The sequence below is a fragment of the Chaetodon trifascialis genome, chromosome 8 (genome assembly GCF_039877785.1).
Source record: "Chaetodon trifascialis isolate fChaTrf1 chromosome 8, fChaTrf1.hap1, whole genome shotgun sequence".
NCBI lineage: Eukaryota > Metazoa > Chordata > Actinopteri > Chaetodontiformes > Chaetodontidae > Chaetodon > Chaetodon trifascialis.
The window spans coordinates 24,623,314-24,643,584 of NC_092063.1; the positions used below are offsets into that span (position 1 = coordinate 24,623,314).

Here is a 20,271-nt window from a genome sequence, read left to right on the forward strand (position 1 = left end):
AGGCACAATTTATGCTATGCAATTTCTGTATTATAAATAGGAAACATTATGACCATCATATTAGTTTATTTATTGTTCTGACATCAAGGCCAAACATCCATGTAGCCATGTAGCAGATAATGACTGAATGAATGAATGAGTGAGTGATGCATACAGCTACACCCAGCCCACACAGGCTTTCAGAGACATCACAAGTTCATATATGCCAGATCCAATATGCTGCATATGTGTATCCAAACAATATTATAAAAAGTCCAAAAAGAAAAGTCATTTAAACAATATTTTCAGACTTTCATGTCCACAATCACATACTGACAAAATATGACGTGGCATGCCATTCTCACTTTTTTCAGGCTTTTGAGATCAACTGAAACGCATCAAAAATGAATAGTCTTTCCAATTTCTGGTCATCAGAATATTTGAGGGTTTTGGGTTTTACCATGCATCTTAACTAAAGATCTGTGGTTTTTAATGAGATTTAATATATCGAATGTCCTGAATGTTCATTTTGATAAGATAGTCTCAAGAAAAAGTGTTAAGTTTTTAAGAAAATGGTACTCTTAATTTAAGAGTTTACTGGACCTTATAAAAGATCCAGTAAACTTAGTCCATGGAGAACCATGATTTGCTCTACTTAAGCGTCTCATTATTGATTCTACTCTTTGCACATTTTAGCAGGTCAAATCATTTCAGGCACTGTACTGGCTGTGCCACCTAACCCAGGTCTCCATGAACTGTCAGCATGGGAGGAAATCTGTCAGGTAGCAAGTCAAGGTTTCAAGTCAAGACTTTTTCACTGCCGCCACAGCCAAATGTCATATTGAACATCAAAATGGAAGGACATTTCAACATTTGTTTAAAGACAAAACAACAGCCTGCATTTCATGGCGTGTTAGCACTGTCAGCGTGCATGAGTTACACTTTAGAGCAACATTCAGAAATTGTTGCCGAGCTGTTATGTAGGTTATTCAGGTGGTTGATTGGAAGCAGCATGAATCCAAATCTGCAATGACAACTGAGCCTACGTTTCCATTTTGAAATATAACATCGTGAACACAACATCGTTTTCAAAAATGTTGTCGTTTACATGAACCCGGCTAAATACACCGTGGAGCGCATCATAACTATGCCAAACCTATGGGCGTGAGTGTAAACATAGGTCGCTCTCATGACGTTAAGTATTCAGTCGCATGTTGTGACATTTCGGAACCTAAAACGCCGTTTAACGCAGTTTACACGCCAACAAATAGTCGGCGTTTTCAGAAATCTCCACTTTGGCCAGAGTTTTTAAAAATGATCGTTTTCCATGAAAAAAACTCTGTTTGCGTGTAAACGAGAGGCCAAACCACATGAAAACATGAGTTTTCCCTAAGTGTAAACAGGGTCTAAATGCTGAGTGCGGATGAACCATACAGCTGCTCTGGGGCAGTTCCCTGCAATCATGGCTCATCTGCACCTGCTCCCTGTGCCAATCAGCCACCACAACTGCAGCCAATCCCCAGTCACCAGCCACAGCATAAAAACTTCTTCACGGGGTTGTTGTCGTGCTTTGTTCTATGCTCAAGTTTGTTTGCCTTGTTTCTGAGTTAGTAACTCTGCTCTCTGTGCATCCCCCTGCCATGTCTGCCCTGTTCCAGTCCATCACCAAAACACCTGCTCACTCACCTCACTTGCTTGCCCGCTTCTCTCTGGATCTACACAGTACATCTTCTGAGTGATGACGAATTCTTTTTATTACTCAAATCATCAATGTCTGTGTTCTGCACTCGGAGTCCAGTCATTTCCTCAGCCCTTAACAATACCCTTGACAAACTAAGTGTAATCTGAGTATTTTCAGATTTTCAGACTGATGCCTGCCCTCATGATTGTTATTAACTGAAAGTGCAGATTAAACATGACATATGGAGGTAATTCAATAAAGCAAACTCAAGCAGTTATCTTTTCATGGTATGGAACTGGACTTAACATCTTTGTTTTATTTGATGGCTTTGCTTCCCTGGCATTTGACCTTTGTGCACTCAAAAAATTGACAGCATTGAAAGACATTCTTGACATTAAGGAATCCCTGACATTCGAAAATTGGCTGGGTATGAACATGCACTATAAGACAAAATTAGAGGAGTGAAAGGTCTTTAATATGTTGTCGCACTGAAGCAGCTGACAAGGATATGGAAACAACCTAAAACACCAGAAATAGAAATACATCTGTGGTATGAAACAATACGACAAGTATTTGGATGGAGAGGCTTACCTCCGCGGCTAATGGCAGCTTGCAGAGGTGGAATCGATAATATTTGGGGTACATTGACAAGGTGATGAAGTGCTTTGATAGCCTGGTGTAGGACAGATGTGTACATGATGCATTCACACACACGCACACACACACACACACACACACACACACACACACACACACACACACACACACACACACACACACACACACAGACCTCCATCATCACTTTTATATTTCTTTCACTTACCTCTTCTGCCTCCTTTCTTTTTAGTTTTTGTCTTATTTTTTTCTGTTTTAATTTGGGGGGGTTGTTTTTTTTTTCAATGTATGTGCTTTCCTTTGTTGTTAAATGCTACCAAAATAAATAAATAAATTAAAAAATTAGAAAAAAAAAAAAAATGACAGCATCAAATGGCCCTGCACCTGAAATGATGAAATAGCAGACCTGCACTGGGCAATTCTATAAATAATACAGTACTAATCTACACTTCTCTACACTGTCTCAACAGAAATGAAAAACTGTCAGGCCTCATTAGAATTGCATTTCTGTTCATAATTCTGTGTCTACCCATATATAACACTGCACTAGGGAGAGATTACATTCAAGAGTGATGTGTGTTGAGGAGGAAGCAACTAGAAGGGACGATAAGGAAAGGAACAGAGGAAGGGCAGAGAGCCATAAGAGGAGCAAAGGAGGGGTCAGGATGGAGGGATAGAGGGCTGGAGGGGGAGGAGTGATGGCATACCTCCAGCCTTATATAGGGTGTGTTTGTCTAGAAGTTCAGCTGCTGCCCCAGGGAATGTCCAGGAATAGAAGGAGGTAGAAGAGGGGAAGGTGGAAAGAGAAGGAGAAAGAGGACAAAGAAAATGACAAAAAGAAGACAAGGGATTTCCTCTTGGTCGTCATTCTTTCTCTGCAAACCAAAAGTGCTTCACCCTTCCACACTCTCACCTAACTAGAGGAGGAGCGCTTGTGGAAAGTCTTGAGTCAGGCAGAGCGTCAGCTGGTGCTGTCAGTCAGACATCAAGCAGGCACTCAGTGAGGGCGGTGACATAAGTTGGATGGAAGCTGAACTTGTACTGTGAACCACAGGGGAAGGCAGGAATGATGACGGAGAGGCACACAGGAGGTTGAGATGGGAGTGGAAGGGTGGTGAGATGAGAGGAGTTTTGACTAGAGGAGCAGAAACAAGAGCGGAGAAAAGGTGTGGAGAGTGGTGGATGTCATGGCAGTGTAGAGTACTAATGACTAATCGCTGTGTGTAAACATCACCAACTCACAGTATCAAACATATGACAACAAGCCAAGAGGCTCACACACACCTATAGTTTTGTGAAGATGTACTCAGGCACAATGGTACTTTGACCTGAGTTAGCTAACATGCTCACAGTGACAATGCTAACATGCTACATTGACCATCTTAGTTTAGTGTGCTAGCACGCTAACATTTGCTAATTAGCACTTTACAGGAACTACAGCTGAAGCCTCAGTAAACCACAGTTTTGCTAAATGCTAAAAGTTGTGAGTATTTGAAAATGTGGTGTGAAAACCTTTAATTTTTTTATATTTGTTTCATTCAATGACCCCGCTAATGATGTAGCTCAAAGGTGTGATTCAGAACTTCGGCTGATGAAATGGTGGTAGTTAAGCTGCAAAATCGCTTAATCACGTTGTCTTTTAATATTGCTCACTTACTTCTTTTCTTTTCACTGACTTACCTCTCTCACTTGAATTGAAATGTTGACATTTTTAACAACCATCAATTGGATTAAAGGTGTCAATATGCACTTGAAGACAAGGCAAATGGTCTATTGTCAATTAGAGAGAGGTGAGACACGATGGATCTTACAAATGGGTTTAATGTTGCACATTTTCTGTCTCTCATTAAAGACAATCATGGAGTTGTACATAGGAACTTATAGAACAAGTTGTGCAACAAAAAAATATTGAATGACATATATCACTCGTGTAATTAGGGATCCATTTTAAACACAGTGTTGACTTTGAATATTTGTGTGAGGCTCTGATCAGCCAGCCTGAAGATTAGCTGCTGAAATTGGACCAAAGGTCATGTAGTGATTTATCAAAGTCCCTGTCAGCAGCAGTTTCAAGCAAAAAAGCTCTGTGAAATTCTGCAACAAAAGGCCAACAAGTTATCCTAATGATAACGATTGGGTAATTTGGGTCAGAGTCACACTCAACTTCCCGACAATATCATTCCATTTTGCATAGGTTTAAGAGCACAAAATAACTCGTGTTGCCAGATCTAATTCCAGTGATCTGCACTGTAAACATCACACAAGCTGATGCCATATCTCTCTGCTTTGTCAGTCAATTTACCCTTCAATTGTATCAACAAACCATCGAAAAGAATCTGATCGTCTGAACGTAACTTCACTCAAGATAGTGAAGCATTTAAGAACAGACTGACATATTTTTCTCAGGAGTTGGTGGGAAGCAAAACAGAGCAGGAAAATTGGACTTAACATTCACTGTGCCAGAAACAAAACTCTGTTGCTCTCTATGTCTGCTGGATATGTAATTTGGCAGCTGGTGGCTTACACATTAGCCAAAATACCTTGCTAACATTATGATTTGATGGTTTCTTTCAGCTTCTTTTGTCATCTCCACCAGCAGCCATAAAGAGGTTAATGCTACATTAATTGCTTTATTATCTCCTGATAACTATTTAGGATTTGTAGTACTCATATTAATCATGTTAGTTATATAGAGAACCAAAGTCCTGACATCATGCCTGGGCTAGCCTCTTTTCATTTTGCATTTATGTCATCTGTCTTTCTGTGTAAATGAAACATATTTCTGGGGTTTACTTTCCATACTCTAAAACAAATGAGCATCCACTATGGCACTTGCTCCTAAAAATAAAAACCTTTGTGATTTTTAAGTAAAAAAAAAACAACTATTGTTATTATGTCTCAGGCTTATGACAAATGATGTTAATGTGTTGATGTTAATGATAAATGGCTCTAAAAACAAAAATATTGGATAAACAACAATATTATATTTTTTGTTTTGTATTGTTTTTCAATTACCATTGTTGTGTAGACTGATTGAGTGAATCATTCGATCTACTGCACAGTAGAGTTATTTTCACGGCTAGATATCAAGTTTTTTGCATTATTACAAATGTCAGTGGGACTAGAAGTGGGACTGAACATAATTTTCTTACCTCTGGAAACAGGAAGTGGCTTCACTGTGGCTTTCACTTTGGCTCAGCCTTGTAGAACTGACAGTGTTAGAGGGTTGAACAACATGTCAATTTTTGCTTTAATCAAGGTCAATTAGCAGCCAGACTGCTGCTTTATAAGCTCAGCACGCGCACTACCTGCTGCACCACCCAGCTCCTATGGTGCTGATCCTACACTGTAAATTCATATTCTGCTGAATTTCATGTTTATTCTCCTAGCTGCTGAGCACTGAAGATGTACTCAATCTGCCATGTCTTTCAGAAGACTATTGCATTTTATAGTAATAATAATAATAATAATAATAATAATAATAATAATAATAATAATAATAAGCTTTGTGTGTCATTAATTGACTGTCTTCTGGTAGACAAGAGGGGATGAGTGACCACAGCTGCTGTTTTTTTCATGCCATTGAGACAGTACTTCAGGCATAAATAGATTACAAGTGGGAGAATTGACAGACTTTAGAGCTTAGAATTCCAGAGTGTGCCCCAAGATCAGCAGAGATTCCTGGACTGGCTTGTCCATCAGCTGATTTGGTGGTCTGAAGCAGCGAGGGGGTTGTGCATTTGATATTAGGTAGTATCTATCAGACAAATAAAATTCGTTCATCAACTGTGTATTTCTTTTGTTGCTCCAGGGATGGCAGCATGAATCCACCACGTTTGTTCATACTGAAATATCTCAACACCTACTTGATGGGTTGCCATGACATGACTTTGGTACAGACATTTATGTTCCCCTCAGGATGAATTGTGAGAACTTTAGTGATCCTCTAACACCCGCAAAACTCATGACATTCTCAACAGCCTCAGCTGTAAGCTACTTTGCATTTGGTGCTGATCATCAAATGTTAGCATGCCCCCATAGTAACCTCAGATAGTGAGCACTGCAAATGGTACCTGCTTAATGTCAGCCTACTAGCTGTGTGCATGTTAGCATGTGGATGTTAGCTAAGTGCAATTTCAGTCACCAACATGGCTGTAGACAAGTTTCACAAGATGAATACAGAATAGCTGTGTCGACATCTTTGCTGTGGTACAGTAAGTGTGCTTAATTTGCATCGAAAGAGGTGTAATCATGAAGTCACATTCAGGGTGTCCTCTGTTTCACAAGCTTCTGTAACTCAATGACAAAGAGTTCACTTTCAGTATTCTAAGACAAATCAATAGTCCACCACTTGCTCTTAGAAACTGAAATCTTTGTGATTTTTACAAAGTTAAACGATTACTTTGTGAGCACAGAAAAAAAAAATCAGGCGTGTGTCCAGAACATGAGCCTTGGAAGGTGCTGGCTACCCATGAAATCTGATTGGCCACGCCAACTGCCACCCCATCATCCTAAAGTATGATTGGCTATCTGCTATGTGAGAGGTGGGACCTTAGTCTGAGCATTTTTGAATGTGCATTTTCTGTTGTATGTAGCGAATTTCTTTTTTTGATGATTTAAAAAAAATAAGTATGGAAGCTTTTATTATATTTATTATATTTTTGTATGGTGCCACCTGAACCAGCCAAGTCAAAGTTGTATGAAAGCTTTTACAGCCTCTGCTCCATTCTGTCCTGCTGTTATTACAGACATGGCTGAGCTAACCACGGCCCAACAGCTTTTTCATGGGGTTGGCTCTTTTGTTAAGCAGTGACATTTAACCTATGAAGATCTAGGGCTTATGGGAAATGAGGTTCGCTAAAGGCAGCTAAGAATAGGAATATTGAATAAATATTTGTTTTACCAAAAAAAAAGATGCCTTGATCTTGACATGCACTATATTGCCAAAACTCTTCACTCACCCATCCAAATAATTGAAATCAGGTGTTCCAATCACTTCCATGGCCACAGGTGTATAAAGTCAAGCACCAAGGCATGCAGACTGTTTCTACAAACATTTGTGAAAGAGTGGGTCGCTCTCTGGAGCTCAGTGAATTCCAGTGTGGTACATTGATAGGATGCCACCTGTGAAGTCCAGTCGTGAAATTTGCATAGTGTGTTGCATAGTGTGCAGAAGTCGCCAACTTTCTGCAGAGTCAATCGGTACAGACCTCCAAACTTCATGAGGCCTGCAGATTAGCTCAAGAACAGTGCATAGAGAGCTTCATGGGTTTCCATGGCCGAGCAGCTGCATCCAAGCCATACATCTCCGAGTGCAATGCAAAGCATCGGATGCAGTGGTGTAAAGCACGCTGCCACTGGACTCTAGAGCAGTGGAGACGCGTTCTCGGGAGTGATGAATCGCGTTTCACCATCTGGCAATCTGATGGACGAGTCTGGGTTTGGTGGTTGCCATGAGAACGATACTTGTCTAACTGCATTGTGCCAAGTGTAAAGTTTGGTGGGGGGGGAATTATGGTGTGGGGTTGTTTTTCAGGAGCTTGGCTTGGCCCCTTAGTTCCAGTGAAAGGAACTCTGAATGCTTCAGGATACCAAGAGATTTTGGACAATTCCATGCTCCCAACTTTGTGGGAACAGTTTGGGGATGGCTCCTTCCTGTTTCAGCATGACTGTGCACCAGTGCAGAAAGCAAGGTCCATAAAGACATGGATGAGAGAGTTTGCTGTGGATGAACTTGACTGGCCTGCATAGAGTCCTGTCCTCAATCGGATAGAACACCTTTGGGATGAATCAGAGCGGGGACTGAGAGCCAGGCCTTCTTGTCCTACCTCAGTATGTGACCTCACAAATGCACTTCTGGAAGACTGGTCAAAAATTCCCATAAACACATTCCTAAACCTTTTGGAAAGCCTTCCCAGAAGAGTTGAAGCTGTTAAAGCTGCAAAGGGTGGACCAACGTCTTATTAAACCCATAGATTAAGAATGGGATGTCACTTAAATTCATATGCGATTCATATACTTTTGGTAATATAGTATATGTTGTGAGCCACACAACATAGTGTTGAGCAAGGTTACGGTCTAAGACTGGATTTTTAGTAATATGAGTTATTGGAAATGTCAGTGTAAATTTTCATGAGATTTAGTTACATCTGGAACAGAACCCAAAAGTTCAGCTTCACTCTAGCTCTCTATTAAGCCTTGCGATTGATTGATGTACTAATTCTAAGTAGCCTGTCTGTTGCTATATGTGATGGTTTTGTTTGTTTACTTGTTCATAAAGTGAGAAACCAATAGCTAAAATGGGTAAGGAATGGGTACAGCTGTGTGAGATCACAGGTCCATTTGCACGTCTCTTAAGTTACAGATGTCATAAGTGCAAGGACAAGTTAGCAGTGTGAGGACAGGGAGATAGGCAGACAGATGGGTTAACGGACACTGTGGAAGGAGTGGAGAATCTGTGCATGCAGGGAGGTGTTAATATGTGTGTGTGTGTGTGTGTGTGTGTGTGTGTGTGTGTGTGTGTGTGTGTGTGTGTGTGTGTGTGTGTGTGTGTGTGTGCACGCAGACACTCTGGTACTTGGACAAGTACGTGAAATCAAGCGTCCATTTGCGCTGAGATGCTCAGTTGATCCTCTGCCAAAATAACCTCCAGCTGCCTGATGCCTGCACTGTTTTTTTTTTTTAAATAAATGTCACTGAGCTTGTCTGTTATCTAAATTTGGGGGGGGGGGGGGGGCAAGTGTGCCACACAAGGGGATGTCCATCAGGAGATTGTAAGAGGGCACAATCTGAAGTTGATTTTGATTGGCTGTCTCTTGTTTGAGGAGGGGGCCTCTTGCCCAATCCTGATCATTTTCAGAAAAAGTGTCGGGGAGTGAGAGGGTACTTATGGAGGGGAGTGAAGCCACCTGAACTGTGTAGCAGGGAGACCTTCTGTCCCAGACGTCTGCCGTTTTTACTGGTGTCTGTTGTTCAGGACAACCGGCCGCCATGGTAAGAAACCGAAAATTGAGAAGGAGGCAAAAGGGGAACGACAAGGACCAGGAAATGTAGTTTTAATGAATCTTTGAGGATTTGCTTTTGTATTCTGATGAGGATAAAAGCCAAATGGCTGAAGATGGAGATTATTATCTGAAGCGAAAACAAACTTTCTCTACCCACCCACAGTCAACCAGCAAGTCCTCACCTGCAGCACAGCTGGGCCATCAGCTGGATTTCTACACAAGTGATGTCTTATTTCTGGATAATCCTAATATTTTGAGGAAATTCATTTATGGCTAATATTTTGGCTGTTCATGCTTTTATGATGCTTGCTACAAACAAAATAATGTTGGATACTTATTTGAAACTTTATTTGATATCTACATGTTCAACTCCAACAACCACTCTGTGCTGTGTTTACAGGCTGATGTGATGTTACTCAGCTTTTGTGTTCCATCATTTTCTAACTGAACTTAGTATGATTGATATTTACATTGGTTGGATACTAAAGGGTACAAGATACTAAAGATAGAAAGCACACAGCTGAGTAAAGTGAGAAGACATGATGCCTTTTCTGAGTGTCCTAAGTTGGGACATTCACCTTGAGAAAATCCCTCTCAAATCCTCTTCCAAATCTCAAATCTTAAAAATAGCTTTTAAGTGAACTGATCAGCGGCACTGATGTGAGACCTTCTATGTGGAGTAATATAAGGAGGCTCTGTCAAGCAAACGGGGAAATAGAGAAAATAATTCACTGTATTGTTATTCACTGCATGGGACAGCACTGATGGTGGTTCAAAATGAAAACTGAGCTTGAGAGATTTCTTTTGGATGAAAGGCCAACAGTGCAATGTAAGCGTATGATGCCATCAGGTTTAAAGTCTGGATATAAGAAGAAACTGCAAATATGGTAAAACTGGGAGAAATGCAGGAAGGATAAACGTTGTTGAATCAGACTGGAACAGCAGAGATTTAAACCAGGTTCATTGTAAGCTGTCAACATCCTCCACATCTTACTGATCAAATTCTGATTTACATGTGGGAATAACATGTTTTACATTACCCCCCCCCCCCCCCCCCCCCTTTCTGGAGCCATCATTCACAAGTGCAGACAGCTGGCAGAGGATTAAACATGACTTCTTACCTGTCATGAGGCTATTTCCAGGCCTTGGCTGTCACTTTGTCAATGATACTTCTGTCTCTGGCTTTGGGTTTCTGCTTTGGTTTTCTCTGGCTCAATGGGGAAACAGGGCTTAAGTGTGAGTGACCAGAGCATACCACTGAAGGAACATATGGACATTTTCACATTTTAGCCCACTAAAAACATGTAAAAATAACATGTTTTAGCACATATTTATTATGACTCAGGCATATTTTATTGCCTGTAATGATTATCCAAACTAGAATTCTCCTTTAAATAGGTAATCCATTAGAACAACTCCATGAACCAATAATGATACCAACCCTGTAATGCAACGAAGAAGCAGATGCAGTGTTTAACTATGATGGATTACCTACTTGCCACTTTACCAACGGCTGCCTGCAAAACACTTTAGTATGCCTTGAAAAGTGGTCACCAGTAATCTATACTATTTGAATTGTAGTAAACAGGCTAAAGTATGTAGATGTTGCTGGAAGCCACCCACTTGGCATGACACTCTTGTAAAACAAGTCACAGGTTGTTAGACCATATGGGCTGGAAAATGAGCATGTGTGCACTGCCTGTGTGCCTACTTTACATCCTGTTCGGGTAATGAGCTAATCACATACATGTTCAGAGACACCATTATGCTGCTGCAGGTGAGCACAGCTGATAACTTAACTGTCTCTGTCCACCTCCTCTTTCATTCTCCCGCCACTGCCCTTCCCACCTTTCTTCTGTCTTTGAAGCCCACTGACGCCCAAAGCGATGCCCGCTCCTTCCTGACTGAGGAGATGATTGCAGGTCAGTCCTTCTGTATGTCTTCACTGCAGACACCTGAATCAGTAAATCAATTACACTTGGTGAGGTTCATCTCCTTTCATCGGGATTCAGTTTGAATTAGCCTAATTAGGCGAACTAATGACAGCTTGTTTGGACTGATTGAGGAGCTCAAAATGGCCTTGTGAAAATTGGTCTTAGAAATTGTTGATTGATTTTGGTTTCATTTGACCTCTTGTATTGTGGAATACAAAAGATCCAGGAATAGTTTTCTGCTCCATTTTGTTTAGTCAGTTTAGACTTTTTCTGTCTCCTGATCAGAGTTCAAGGCCGCCTTCGACATGTTTGACACTGACGGTGGTGGTGACATCAGCACCAAGGAATTGGGTACCGTGATGAGGATGCTGGGCCAGAACCCATCAAGAGAGGAGTTGGATGCCATCATTGAGGAGGTCGATGAGGACGGTGAGATCAATGTGTGGTCAACAAATAGAAAAGGGACGACGGATCTTTCATCTTACTGCGTAGATATTTTTAAGGATGATTGTTCAATAAAAACAAATAGAAACACCTTCAAAAAGATGGAGATGGGATTCAGGTTGCATGGCATGTTTTGCTTTGTTTCTGTGACCTCACCTCTCACTTCCTTTTTTCCGCCGTCTCCCTCCTCACTGCCTCACCTCCCCTCTCCTCAGGCAGTGGAACCATTGACTTCGAGGAGTTCTTGGTCATGATGGTGCAACAGTTAAAGGAGGACCAAGCTGGAAAGAGTGAAGAGGAGCTTTCAGAATGCTTCCGTATTTTTGACAAGTATGACACTCAATGCTGACAGAAAGACCAATACAAACACTACAATGCTGCACAAGATTTGCATCTTGTGCTATGGCTAAATTGAAAAGCCTATAAATTTGAATATTTTAGACTTAGGCAACAGTTCTATTGCCTGCAGATTCATTAATAACTTGCTGTAGATCACTGTAGTTATATGTATGTGGAAATTATAGCACATATAGCACATCAACAAATCAACTTTATTTAGAAATCTTATGTGTTATTACACCCACAGTCTGTATTGACAATGCATTGAATAAGTGACATTTTATCATAATTCTAATTGACAAGCACAAGAAAAATGCATTTTATACTATACTTCCTATAATATATAGCTATTATTACTACCGGTTTTAGTATTACAGTGTACTGTTCTGCATGTTATTTGTCCAACTGGTGTTGCCTTATTCCAGCAGAGACAAGGGCAGGTGCTAATCAATCAACCATTGCTAAAGTTACCTGGAAAGTGAATTAACCACATATTCACCCAGTAACCAACAATGGTGCTCACAGGAGTATTTATTATGTCATATTTGTCATAAAGCCCACATGAAGTCTGAGTTAAGTGTCACTCATTCATGTTGCTCTTCTTGCATCATTTATAGTGACAGTAACTTTCCTTTACTGCAAACTGGTATAGCATATTGTATAGCTGTACATGCAGCATGGCAGGAAATTTGTTTTCAGACTTCATGGCTATGGCCTTGATTCTCAGCAGCAGAAAACAAATACTGCTCCTTAAAGGTGGAACAGGCCTGACCAGCACATACAGGTGGGAGACTTTAATGTTCCATCATGCTGTCTACAATTTTTCACTGTTTGATGTTTGACTGGCAGTCCTTTAAAGTTCCCATATCATGCTCATTTGTGTCATTTGTGTCTATTAGAAAATGTCTACTTGCTTCAATCTTCAAAAAACACTGTCTTTATCATAGTGTCCATTGCAACAGCACCTCTAGTCGCCCTCTGACTGAAACACAGCGCCTGTCTCTTTCAGACCGTGCTGGAGGGTTGGCTGAGTGTGGTGGCTGTATAGTTGTGACATCACTACCATACAAAGGTCCTGGCAGCTCAGAAAGGGAACAGTTCCTGAAACTATGCTGTGTGCATTTCTGAGTGGATTCAGTGTTTTGATACTTTCACAGTATTTATTTAGCACCTGGACCTTCTTCATAATCAAAAATAAATAAATAAATAAATAAATCTCATGTGCTATAAAATGGGGCTTGTAATTATGGAAGGAAGGTTGCACCCACTTCTTCTGCAATGGTTTAATTGCACCTGGAAATCTGGCAACACCTACTGTTTATCTCTCAGTGAAAAGACTCCTAATACACACATTCATTCATATTTTCCTTTGGTGAAATTCTGTTCAAATTTGTAATAGATTTGTATTGAAACGTAGCTAACTTATGACTGCTAATGTAGAAGAGAGAGTGTGTGTGTGTGTGTGTGTGTGTGTGTGTGTGTGTGTGTGTGTGTGTGTGTGTGTGTGTGTGTGTGTGTGTGTGTGCGCGTAATAGAAAAGGGAGGTGAGATCATTGTTAATTTATTGCTTTTTATCCTCAGGAATGGAGATGGCTTCGTTGACCGCGAAGAGTTTGGCGATATCCTCCATCTCACTGGAGAAGCAGTCACAGAGGATGATATTGATGAGATGTTCGGGGAATCAGACACTAACAAAGATGGAAAGATTGATTTTGATGGTAAGATTAAGCTATATGGAGATAAGAGTTTCTTCACACGTGTGGAATATGCAGTGTTTTCCATAATGTTTTCTACCAGACTGGACTGAACACTACTAGCATTGTTGGTGGTTTAGCCTGATATTTTGAGTAAAAGGATTTGGTTTAAAAAGGATTAAAATGCATGTCTAATTTGATAATCAGAGGCGTTGCCTGTAACGAACAGGGATTAATATTTTTATCTGCTGCTGCTATTTCCTGTCTATTTGCACAATTTGTCTCTTGATTTATGATGTGAAGTGTCTAATGATTTGCTTTTCATAATTTAATGTATTGGAGAAGCCAAAGACAAATTTCCACTGAGGTGGACAATTTCGTTAATCTAATCTAATTAGAGCCGGTGGCTCCAGCTTCATAATCAGTGGTCAGATATAAGAGTGGTATCAAGCTGTTTCTTCTTCTCCTTTTTTTTTTTCAGAATATAACCACAAAAAGTTATGCAAACATTATTATATACATCAACACTACAACATAGACATAACAAAAAAGAAAAGAAATAGAGAAGATGTAAAATGTATACAGTATGTGAAAGAAAGTAAACAAGCATATTTCCCAAAATAATAAACAAACTATGCCTTTACATAAGCCCCTGTAAATAAAATGTTTTTGGTTGTAAATATAACACATATTAATAGTAATAAGGGGTGAGGTGGAGGGTAAATTCATCAAATCCCAGTTTTCCCACCTATTCATTTACATACTTTCACACCCCCCTGTGATGGTGGTAGAAAGGTTAAGTTGAATGAGTACCAGTTATCCCACAAAATATGGATTTCAGGGGGGCTACAGTTTATAAACAAGGCCCAAGTCTGCATGCACCTTATAAATACATATGAGGTATTTTAACATAAGGATGAAAATGACGCTTGAGTCTGTGAGCACATGAAAAATGATTTCATTTGAAACAAGCAGACATGGAGTGACAGGGATGAAGAATTGTTCATTATGTATGACATTTATGCATTACAAGCACACCATGATGCTCTTCCAAAGCCTTTCTCAGACTTTCATGCTCAGTTCATGAGCAGACTTTGAATTCGCTCATTTGTTCTCTTATTGATTAATCAGTCTGATGGACCAGTGCTGGGTTGCTTGATCGACTGTTGCCCCCATTCTCTCTCCAGAGTTTCTGAAGATGATGGAGAACGTCCAGTGATGAGACTCTACATTCCTTGGTGACCCTTCCTCAGAGAGAATATAAAGCCTGCTGTCTGCTGGACTTCTGCTCAGAGCCAGCTCTAGATGCTATGAAACCCATACAATTCTGAATATGATGTCGTTCCTGAGACATCAAAATGGATACAAGTGAGATACCTTTAACCCCCCCCACCCGTGCCCCCTTCCCCTTCTCATGTGAAACCCTGGGGCTCACTGAGGATATCTATAAATATCTGTTCAAACCTTTTAAGATGAAGGCGCTTTCCCCTGGCCTCCTCCTTAAGCCTGCCACCCAGCTGTCCCCCTGGCAGCTGCTGCTTCTCTAGAAATGCTACACCACCTCGCTTTAACCCCACCCTCGTCCTCCAAAACTAAATATCTTCTCCACACTGTTCTGTGCTTTCTAAATAAATCCACTATCTCCTTGTTCATCTTTGCAAATTATTATGCCACGCATGTCTGACACGTCTTATCTGATTTCATTCTTTTGTTAGTCTTTAAGGGCTCTCTCTGGGACCTTTCATTCATTGCTGCCTCTCTGGCCTCACACTTATCAGATACACACACATGGATGCCCACACTTGAAGTGATCACATACCCTGACACACAAGCACATGCACTTTCTACACCACCAACCACATCTGTCTTTTACACACACCTTTGTTCCACTACAACTGGTCTTGTCTGCCTGTTCCAGTCCCAACTTCGCCGTCTTTTGAAATGCCTCTTTTTGCATAGACAGTGCCGTATACCAACCTCATGGTCTCATTCAATGCTAGAGAACTGTCACATCTGAGTAGGTGTTCAGTTATCTGGTTTAAGTTGATCTCGTCCAATTTGTTCTCAGCCTAAGTCTGTCATAGCTCTCTCAATCTTCATGCAGAGGTCCCCCAGGACACGAATCAGTGCCCCCACTGGCTCATCCCCATGGTCAGACATGAAGTCAAGGACGGCACCAGAGGCTTGAGGCTGTACAGAGCATATGAGTTAATTCCCCCTTTGGAAATTGCAGGTCTCCTTCTGAGTATATAGCCTGCAAGCCCCCCACCACTTCTCAAAAGTCACATCCCTCCCCTTTCCTCATGGCTGCTCCCCTCCTAAGAATCATATCCTCCCTTCCGGTCTCTCACCTCAGGCCCTCCCTTCAGGAACCGACCCCCGTATATGGAGCATCAGGTTGTGTTTATCAGGCAGCGCGGCACCGGGTTGTGTGGGCGCTCGCCTGGCGTCCCTGTCCTCTCTCAGCCTAATATCTGCCTGCTATTCAGGGCACGACTTAAGGGGTGGAGGCAGAGAGGAGAGGGGGTTGGGTGAGATGGGTTCCCGTCCCTCTGCATTTTTCTCCTGGTTTTGAGTTTCACGCTCAGATTGAAAGGCTATTATCACAAAACTCATAACCTACTTTAAAATCATTGACTCTCCCTCAATAGAAATCAACAGTGTTTACTGACTGGCTGTACGATCTATAGTCTTGCTGCTACTTCTTTAGAATTTTAGTCAAATGTTAGTGGAGTTATTTTAGGAGATCACCACTGAAAGCTGTGCTGGGGCCATATCCAGGGAAACTTAATACATTAATTAGAACTTTTTTGTGTATTTGTGCTTTTCAGTGAATGAATTCTTTTACAGTGTGTCACACTTCTTTCTGTTCCTACCTCTGATAAACTCAGTGTTACCAAAGCAGGCATCAGACGGTGAAATGCTCTCTGCATCTTTTTTTTTTTTTTTTTTTTTTTTTTTTGCATCTTCATTTACTGTACATTTTTTTACCTTGACCCAGAACACAAAAGTGCTAAAACCTCTGCTTTAACGTCTTTTACATTCTTAACCCTGCATCTTCAAGAAACGAGAGCTTTCCTCTCCAAAGTGTGATTGGCTCGCAGTGGCCCAGAACCCTAAAAGTTCAGGGTACTAAATCTGGAGGCCTGTGAGAGGCAGGGGGCGGGACCCTGCTGTCCCGTTTAAAGTGTGTCTGACCCTTCACTTGACGTCTAGTCTCTCTGTTGGGGTGCACACGGATTGACCACTCCTTTGGGCTTTTCTCTTTTCCTTGGATATTTGGGGGGGGAAAGCTAATCCACAAACATGGTAAGAAAAATTAATTGTGTAAATGGCCCTTTGAAATTGGTCGGTCAAACAGTCATTAGTTGTTAATCCATAATAATGCGAGCATGTGAATTCGAAGTTTAGTGATTAAGCATGAAAGGCTTGTGAAAGCGTTACCTTCTGTTAAGATTTAGATGTTAATCTATTATTTTCCCTAAAAATTTCAAAATCTGATTTTTTTTTTTCCTCTAAATTCTGCATTTGATCTTTTTCTATATTTGAAAAAGTTTGGATTTATTTGAGTAAAATTCTTAATAAATTCGAGATTCATATTTAGTCAGCCGTCTCTTGCAAATATTACTAATCCTGGTAGAAAATTAGGATGAGGAGTTGGGTGAGTGTCAGCAGGGAAGGCGCGGATTCTGCTGAGGCGACAGATTCCCGGGGATTGCATGTCTGCAGCCATATACAGAGAACCTAAGGTGTTGAGCCTGAAATAGCCGGACTAATTTTCACCAAGCTCAAGAATTCAGCTGAGGCGCAGCTGCTATGCAAGACTTGACAAATGAGAGCTTGTTATTGTCACAAAATGAATCACACAGTGACGTATAATAATAATAATAATAATAATAATAATAATAATAATAATAATAATAATAATAATAATAATAATTCCAGGATTATTCATAATAATCCTGGAATTTTCGTGATATATATGTCTTGTGCGTAATGATATTTTACTATTCCCTGGCATTAGTCATTTGATTATAAAGACATTTACGTGGTTTTTAAAGTAGTTTTCTTAAAAACACACACAGAGACAGAGAAGCAGCCCCTCTCGTATGGAAATAGCTACTGTCGCCATGACAACTTGGCCTTGGTCAATAGGCTTCACCGTTTTGAGTGCAATGATCGATGAGTGATGAATGATGGAGTGACACAGTGGGTCCTGTTTTCTTCCAGACTGACGCGCAACAAGAGGCCCGCTCCTACCTGAGCGAGGAAATGCTGGCTGGTGAGTACAGTCAACAGTAACGCGTTACCTGAGTAATGTCGTTACCTTGTCTGGGAACCAGTAATGTAACAGATTACTCATCAAGGGCCTTAGGTGTTTAAAGTAACCACACCTCCAAAAACTCAAGATGAGATGGGTCACCCAGTTCCAACTCCTATTCTTTTTCCGTCGGAATGAACACTTCTAGAAAAGGCACACAATTATAGATCATCTGCATGGAGTGATACACAGTATCATGATGTAAGATTAGATGGAGGCCGATTCACCAGTAGGCCTACTCACGAGTACGAACAGCCAAGTAGGATACACATTACGCACAAATAAGGCCAGTTTTTGAGTCACATTCAGTCAACTCTGATTTGCCCAGAATTCAAGGCCGCCTTCGACATGTTTGACACCGACGGTGGCGGTGATATCAGCACCAAGGAGTTGGGTACCGTGATGAGGATGCTGGGCCAGAACCCGACAAGAGAGGAGTTGGATGAGATCATCGAGGAGGTCGATGAGGACGGTGAGCGATGGATTGCAGGCCGACTGTGCGCAATGAGTGGTTTTAAGCAAAAGCAACGCACGACTCAGACACCTCATGTTTCCAAATCAGCTCAAATAAGCCAAGAAACTTTTTAACATTATTTGGAACCAAACCCCTCTGTTAGGCTTTATTCAGGGGAGGTTTTGGCGCAGGTGCGCAAGGAGAAAGTATTGATCCTAAATGCTGCACCGGCATGAATTTGTTTCTAAAATGCCATTTATCTTCATGGTTTGCTTTAAATTCTATACATTATTACTGTATATATATTGGGGCTCATTTAACTCCAATGTTTCCTTTTACTGCGATTCATGCGCAAAATTATACGCAAAGATAAGCGCACTGCCGTGTCTCACTTGGAGCGCAGGACCTTGCGCTCTTGGTCGGACTTACCATTGTTAATCAGTTATGTGGCTTCGGTGTTACCCTCAGGTAGCGGTACCATTGACTTCGAGGAGTTCTTGGTCATGATGGTGAGGCTGCTAAAGGAGGACCAGGCCGGCAAGAGCGAAGAAGAGTTGGCAGAGTGCTTCCGTGTGTTCGACAAGTACGTGCACATTATTATTGTATAGACGTTTTGCAGTGATTTCGTTTCCTTCGTAATTATTTGTTGATGTTTTTAATTCCACACTCTTCTGTCTTTTGCGCAGGAACGGCGACGGTTACATTGACAGAGAGGAGTTCGCCCTCATCATCCGCAGCACCGGTGAGCCCATCACAGAGGACGAGATTGATGAGCTGATGAAGGACGGAGACAAGAACGCCGACGGCATGCTGGACTTTGACGGTACATGCACGATGAAGATGATGATGAGCGCGTTTGGTCAATGTAAAAATGTTATTATTTATCCGAATAAAGGACATGTGGGATGTCTGAAGGTCTCTGAAGAATTTACAGTAACTGAGTATTTTTAATCACATTTTTTCACAAGTATTTCTGTGTTTCTGGTGCTCTGCAGCACATCTGATGCTAATATACTGACGTTTTAGAGACCTTAATGTTGGCTACATGGTTGTATATTTGTAGATTTTGCCAGTTAATTCATAGTTGAAACCTCTCAGCTGCATCTTACAATCAAATGGCACAACCTGAAAAAGAAAGGACAGGCTTTAGCTGAACTCATGTGAAGTGCGTTGCTGATGATGGCTAAGGTAACTGAAACTTTCCACCTCAACAATGCTGTCCCATCTCTCCGCTCTTTTCCAGAATTCCTCAAGATGATGGAGAATGTGCAGTAAACCCAGAAAGACTCGTGGACATTCCTCCTCCCCTCAGTGAATCCCCGTTCTAGACGCATCTGACCTCCTACTGATCCACTCAAACCTCCCCCACCCAGCCGCTCCCCCCTCCTGTCCACCTGGTTCACAGCCTCTCTTCTCCATCTTTATAGACATCCTCAACAGACAGCTAGGGCACCCGGCGGGGGTCGCTGGCTGGGCTCCACTCTTCCCCAGCTCGCTTGTGATTGCAGACAGGCCACGAATGCCTTGAGGAAATTAACTGCACGTTGCGGTGTGCATGTCATGTCATCAGCGACCCCCCGTCATGCTGGAAAAGCTCTGATCTAGAGTCTAGTCTAGATAGAACGGCAGCCTGTTACCTGCTGCTTAGACCAATGAAGTCAACCAATTCACTGTACAAATAAGAAATTTGCTTGAACTGAATAAATGAACTAACACATACTCACTTGTAGCTGGTCTGTCATATTTGTGGTCTGTGTAAAAATTTTGTTTTGAGGAATATCAATAAAATCTGTTTGTTTCTTCTTT

General features: G+C 41.3%; 2 protein-coding genes across 2 annotated transcripts; both read left to right on the plus strand.

Annotated features, from left to right (window-relative positions):
• Positions 1-9,170: 9,170 nt before the first annotated feature.
• On the plus strand, positions 9,171-15,333 carry LOC139335503 (troponin C, skeletal muscle-like). The gene is made up of 6 exons (XM_070969132.1): positions 9,171-9,268; positions 11,147-11,201; positions 11,499-11,642; positions 11,873-11,987; positions 13,578-13,714; positions 14,878-15,333. The coding sequence occupies exons 1-6, from the start codon at positions 9,266-9,268 to the stop codon at positions 14,907-14,909; spliced, it is 486 nt and encodes a 161-aa protein (XP_070825233.1). The 5' UTR covers positions 9,171-9,265; the 3' UTR covers positions 14,910-15,333.
• A 1,567-nt stretch (positions 15,334-16,900) lies between these two features.
• tnnc2.2 (troponin C2, fast skeletal type, tandem duplicate 2) lies at positions 16,901-20,267 on the plus strand. Its single transcript, XM_070969133.1, has 6 exons — positions 16,901-16,999; positions 17,921-17,972; positions 18,340-18,483; positions 18,934-19,048; positions 19,152-19,288; positions 19,709-20,267. The coding sequence occupies exons 1-6, from the start codon at positions 16,997-16,999 to the stop codon at positions 19,738-19,740; spliced, it is 483 nt and encodes a 160-aa protein (XP_070825234.1). The 5' UTR covers positions 16,901-16,996; the 3' UTR covers positions 19,741-20,267.
• The last annotated feature ends 4 nt before the right edge of the window (positions 20,268-20,271 follow it).

Bases quoted from the DNA above. Each gene is read 5' to 3' on its own strand.
- LOC139335503 (XM_070969132.1), top strand. The intron at 11,202-11,498 runs GTCAGTCCTTCT...TCTCCTGATCAG, and splicing joins GACTGAGGAGATGATTGCAG to AGTTCAAGGCCGCCTTCGAC. The intron at 11,643-11,872 runs GTGAGATCAATG...CCCTCTCCTCAG, and splicing joins TGAGGAGGTCGATGAGGACG to GCAGTGGAACCATTGACTTC.
- tnnc2.2 (XM_070969133.1), top strand. The intron at 19,049-19,151 runs GTACGTGCACAT...TCTTTTGCGCAG, and splicing joins TGCTTCCGTGTGTTCGACAA to GAACGGCGACGGTTACATTG. The intron at 19,289-19,708 runs GTACATGCACGA...GCTCTTTTCCAG, and splicing joins CGGCATGCTGGACTTTGACG to AATTCCTCAAGATGATGGAG.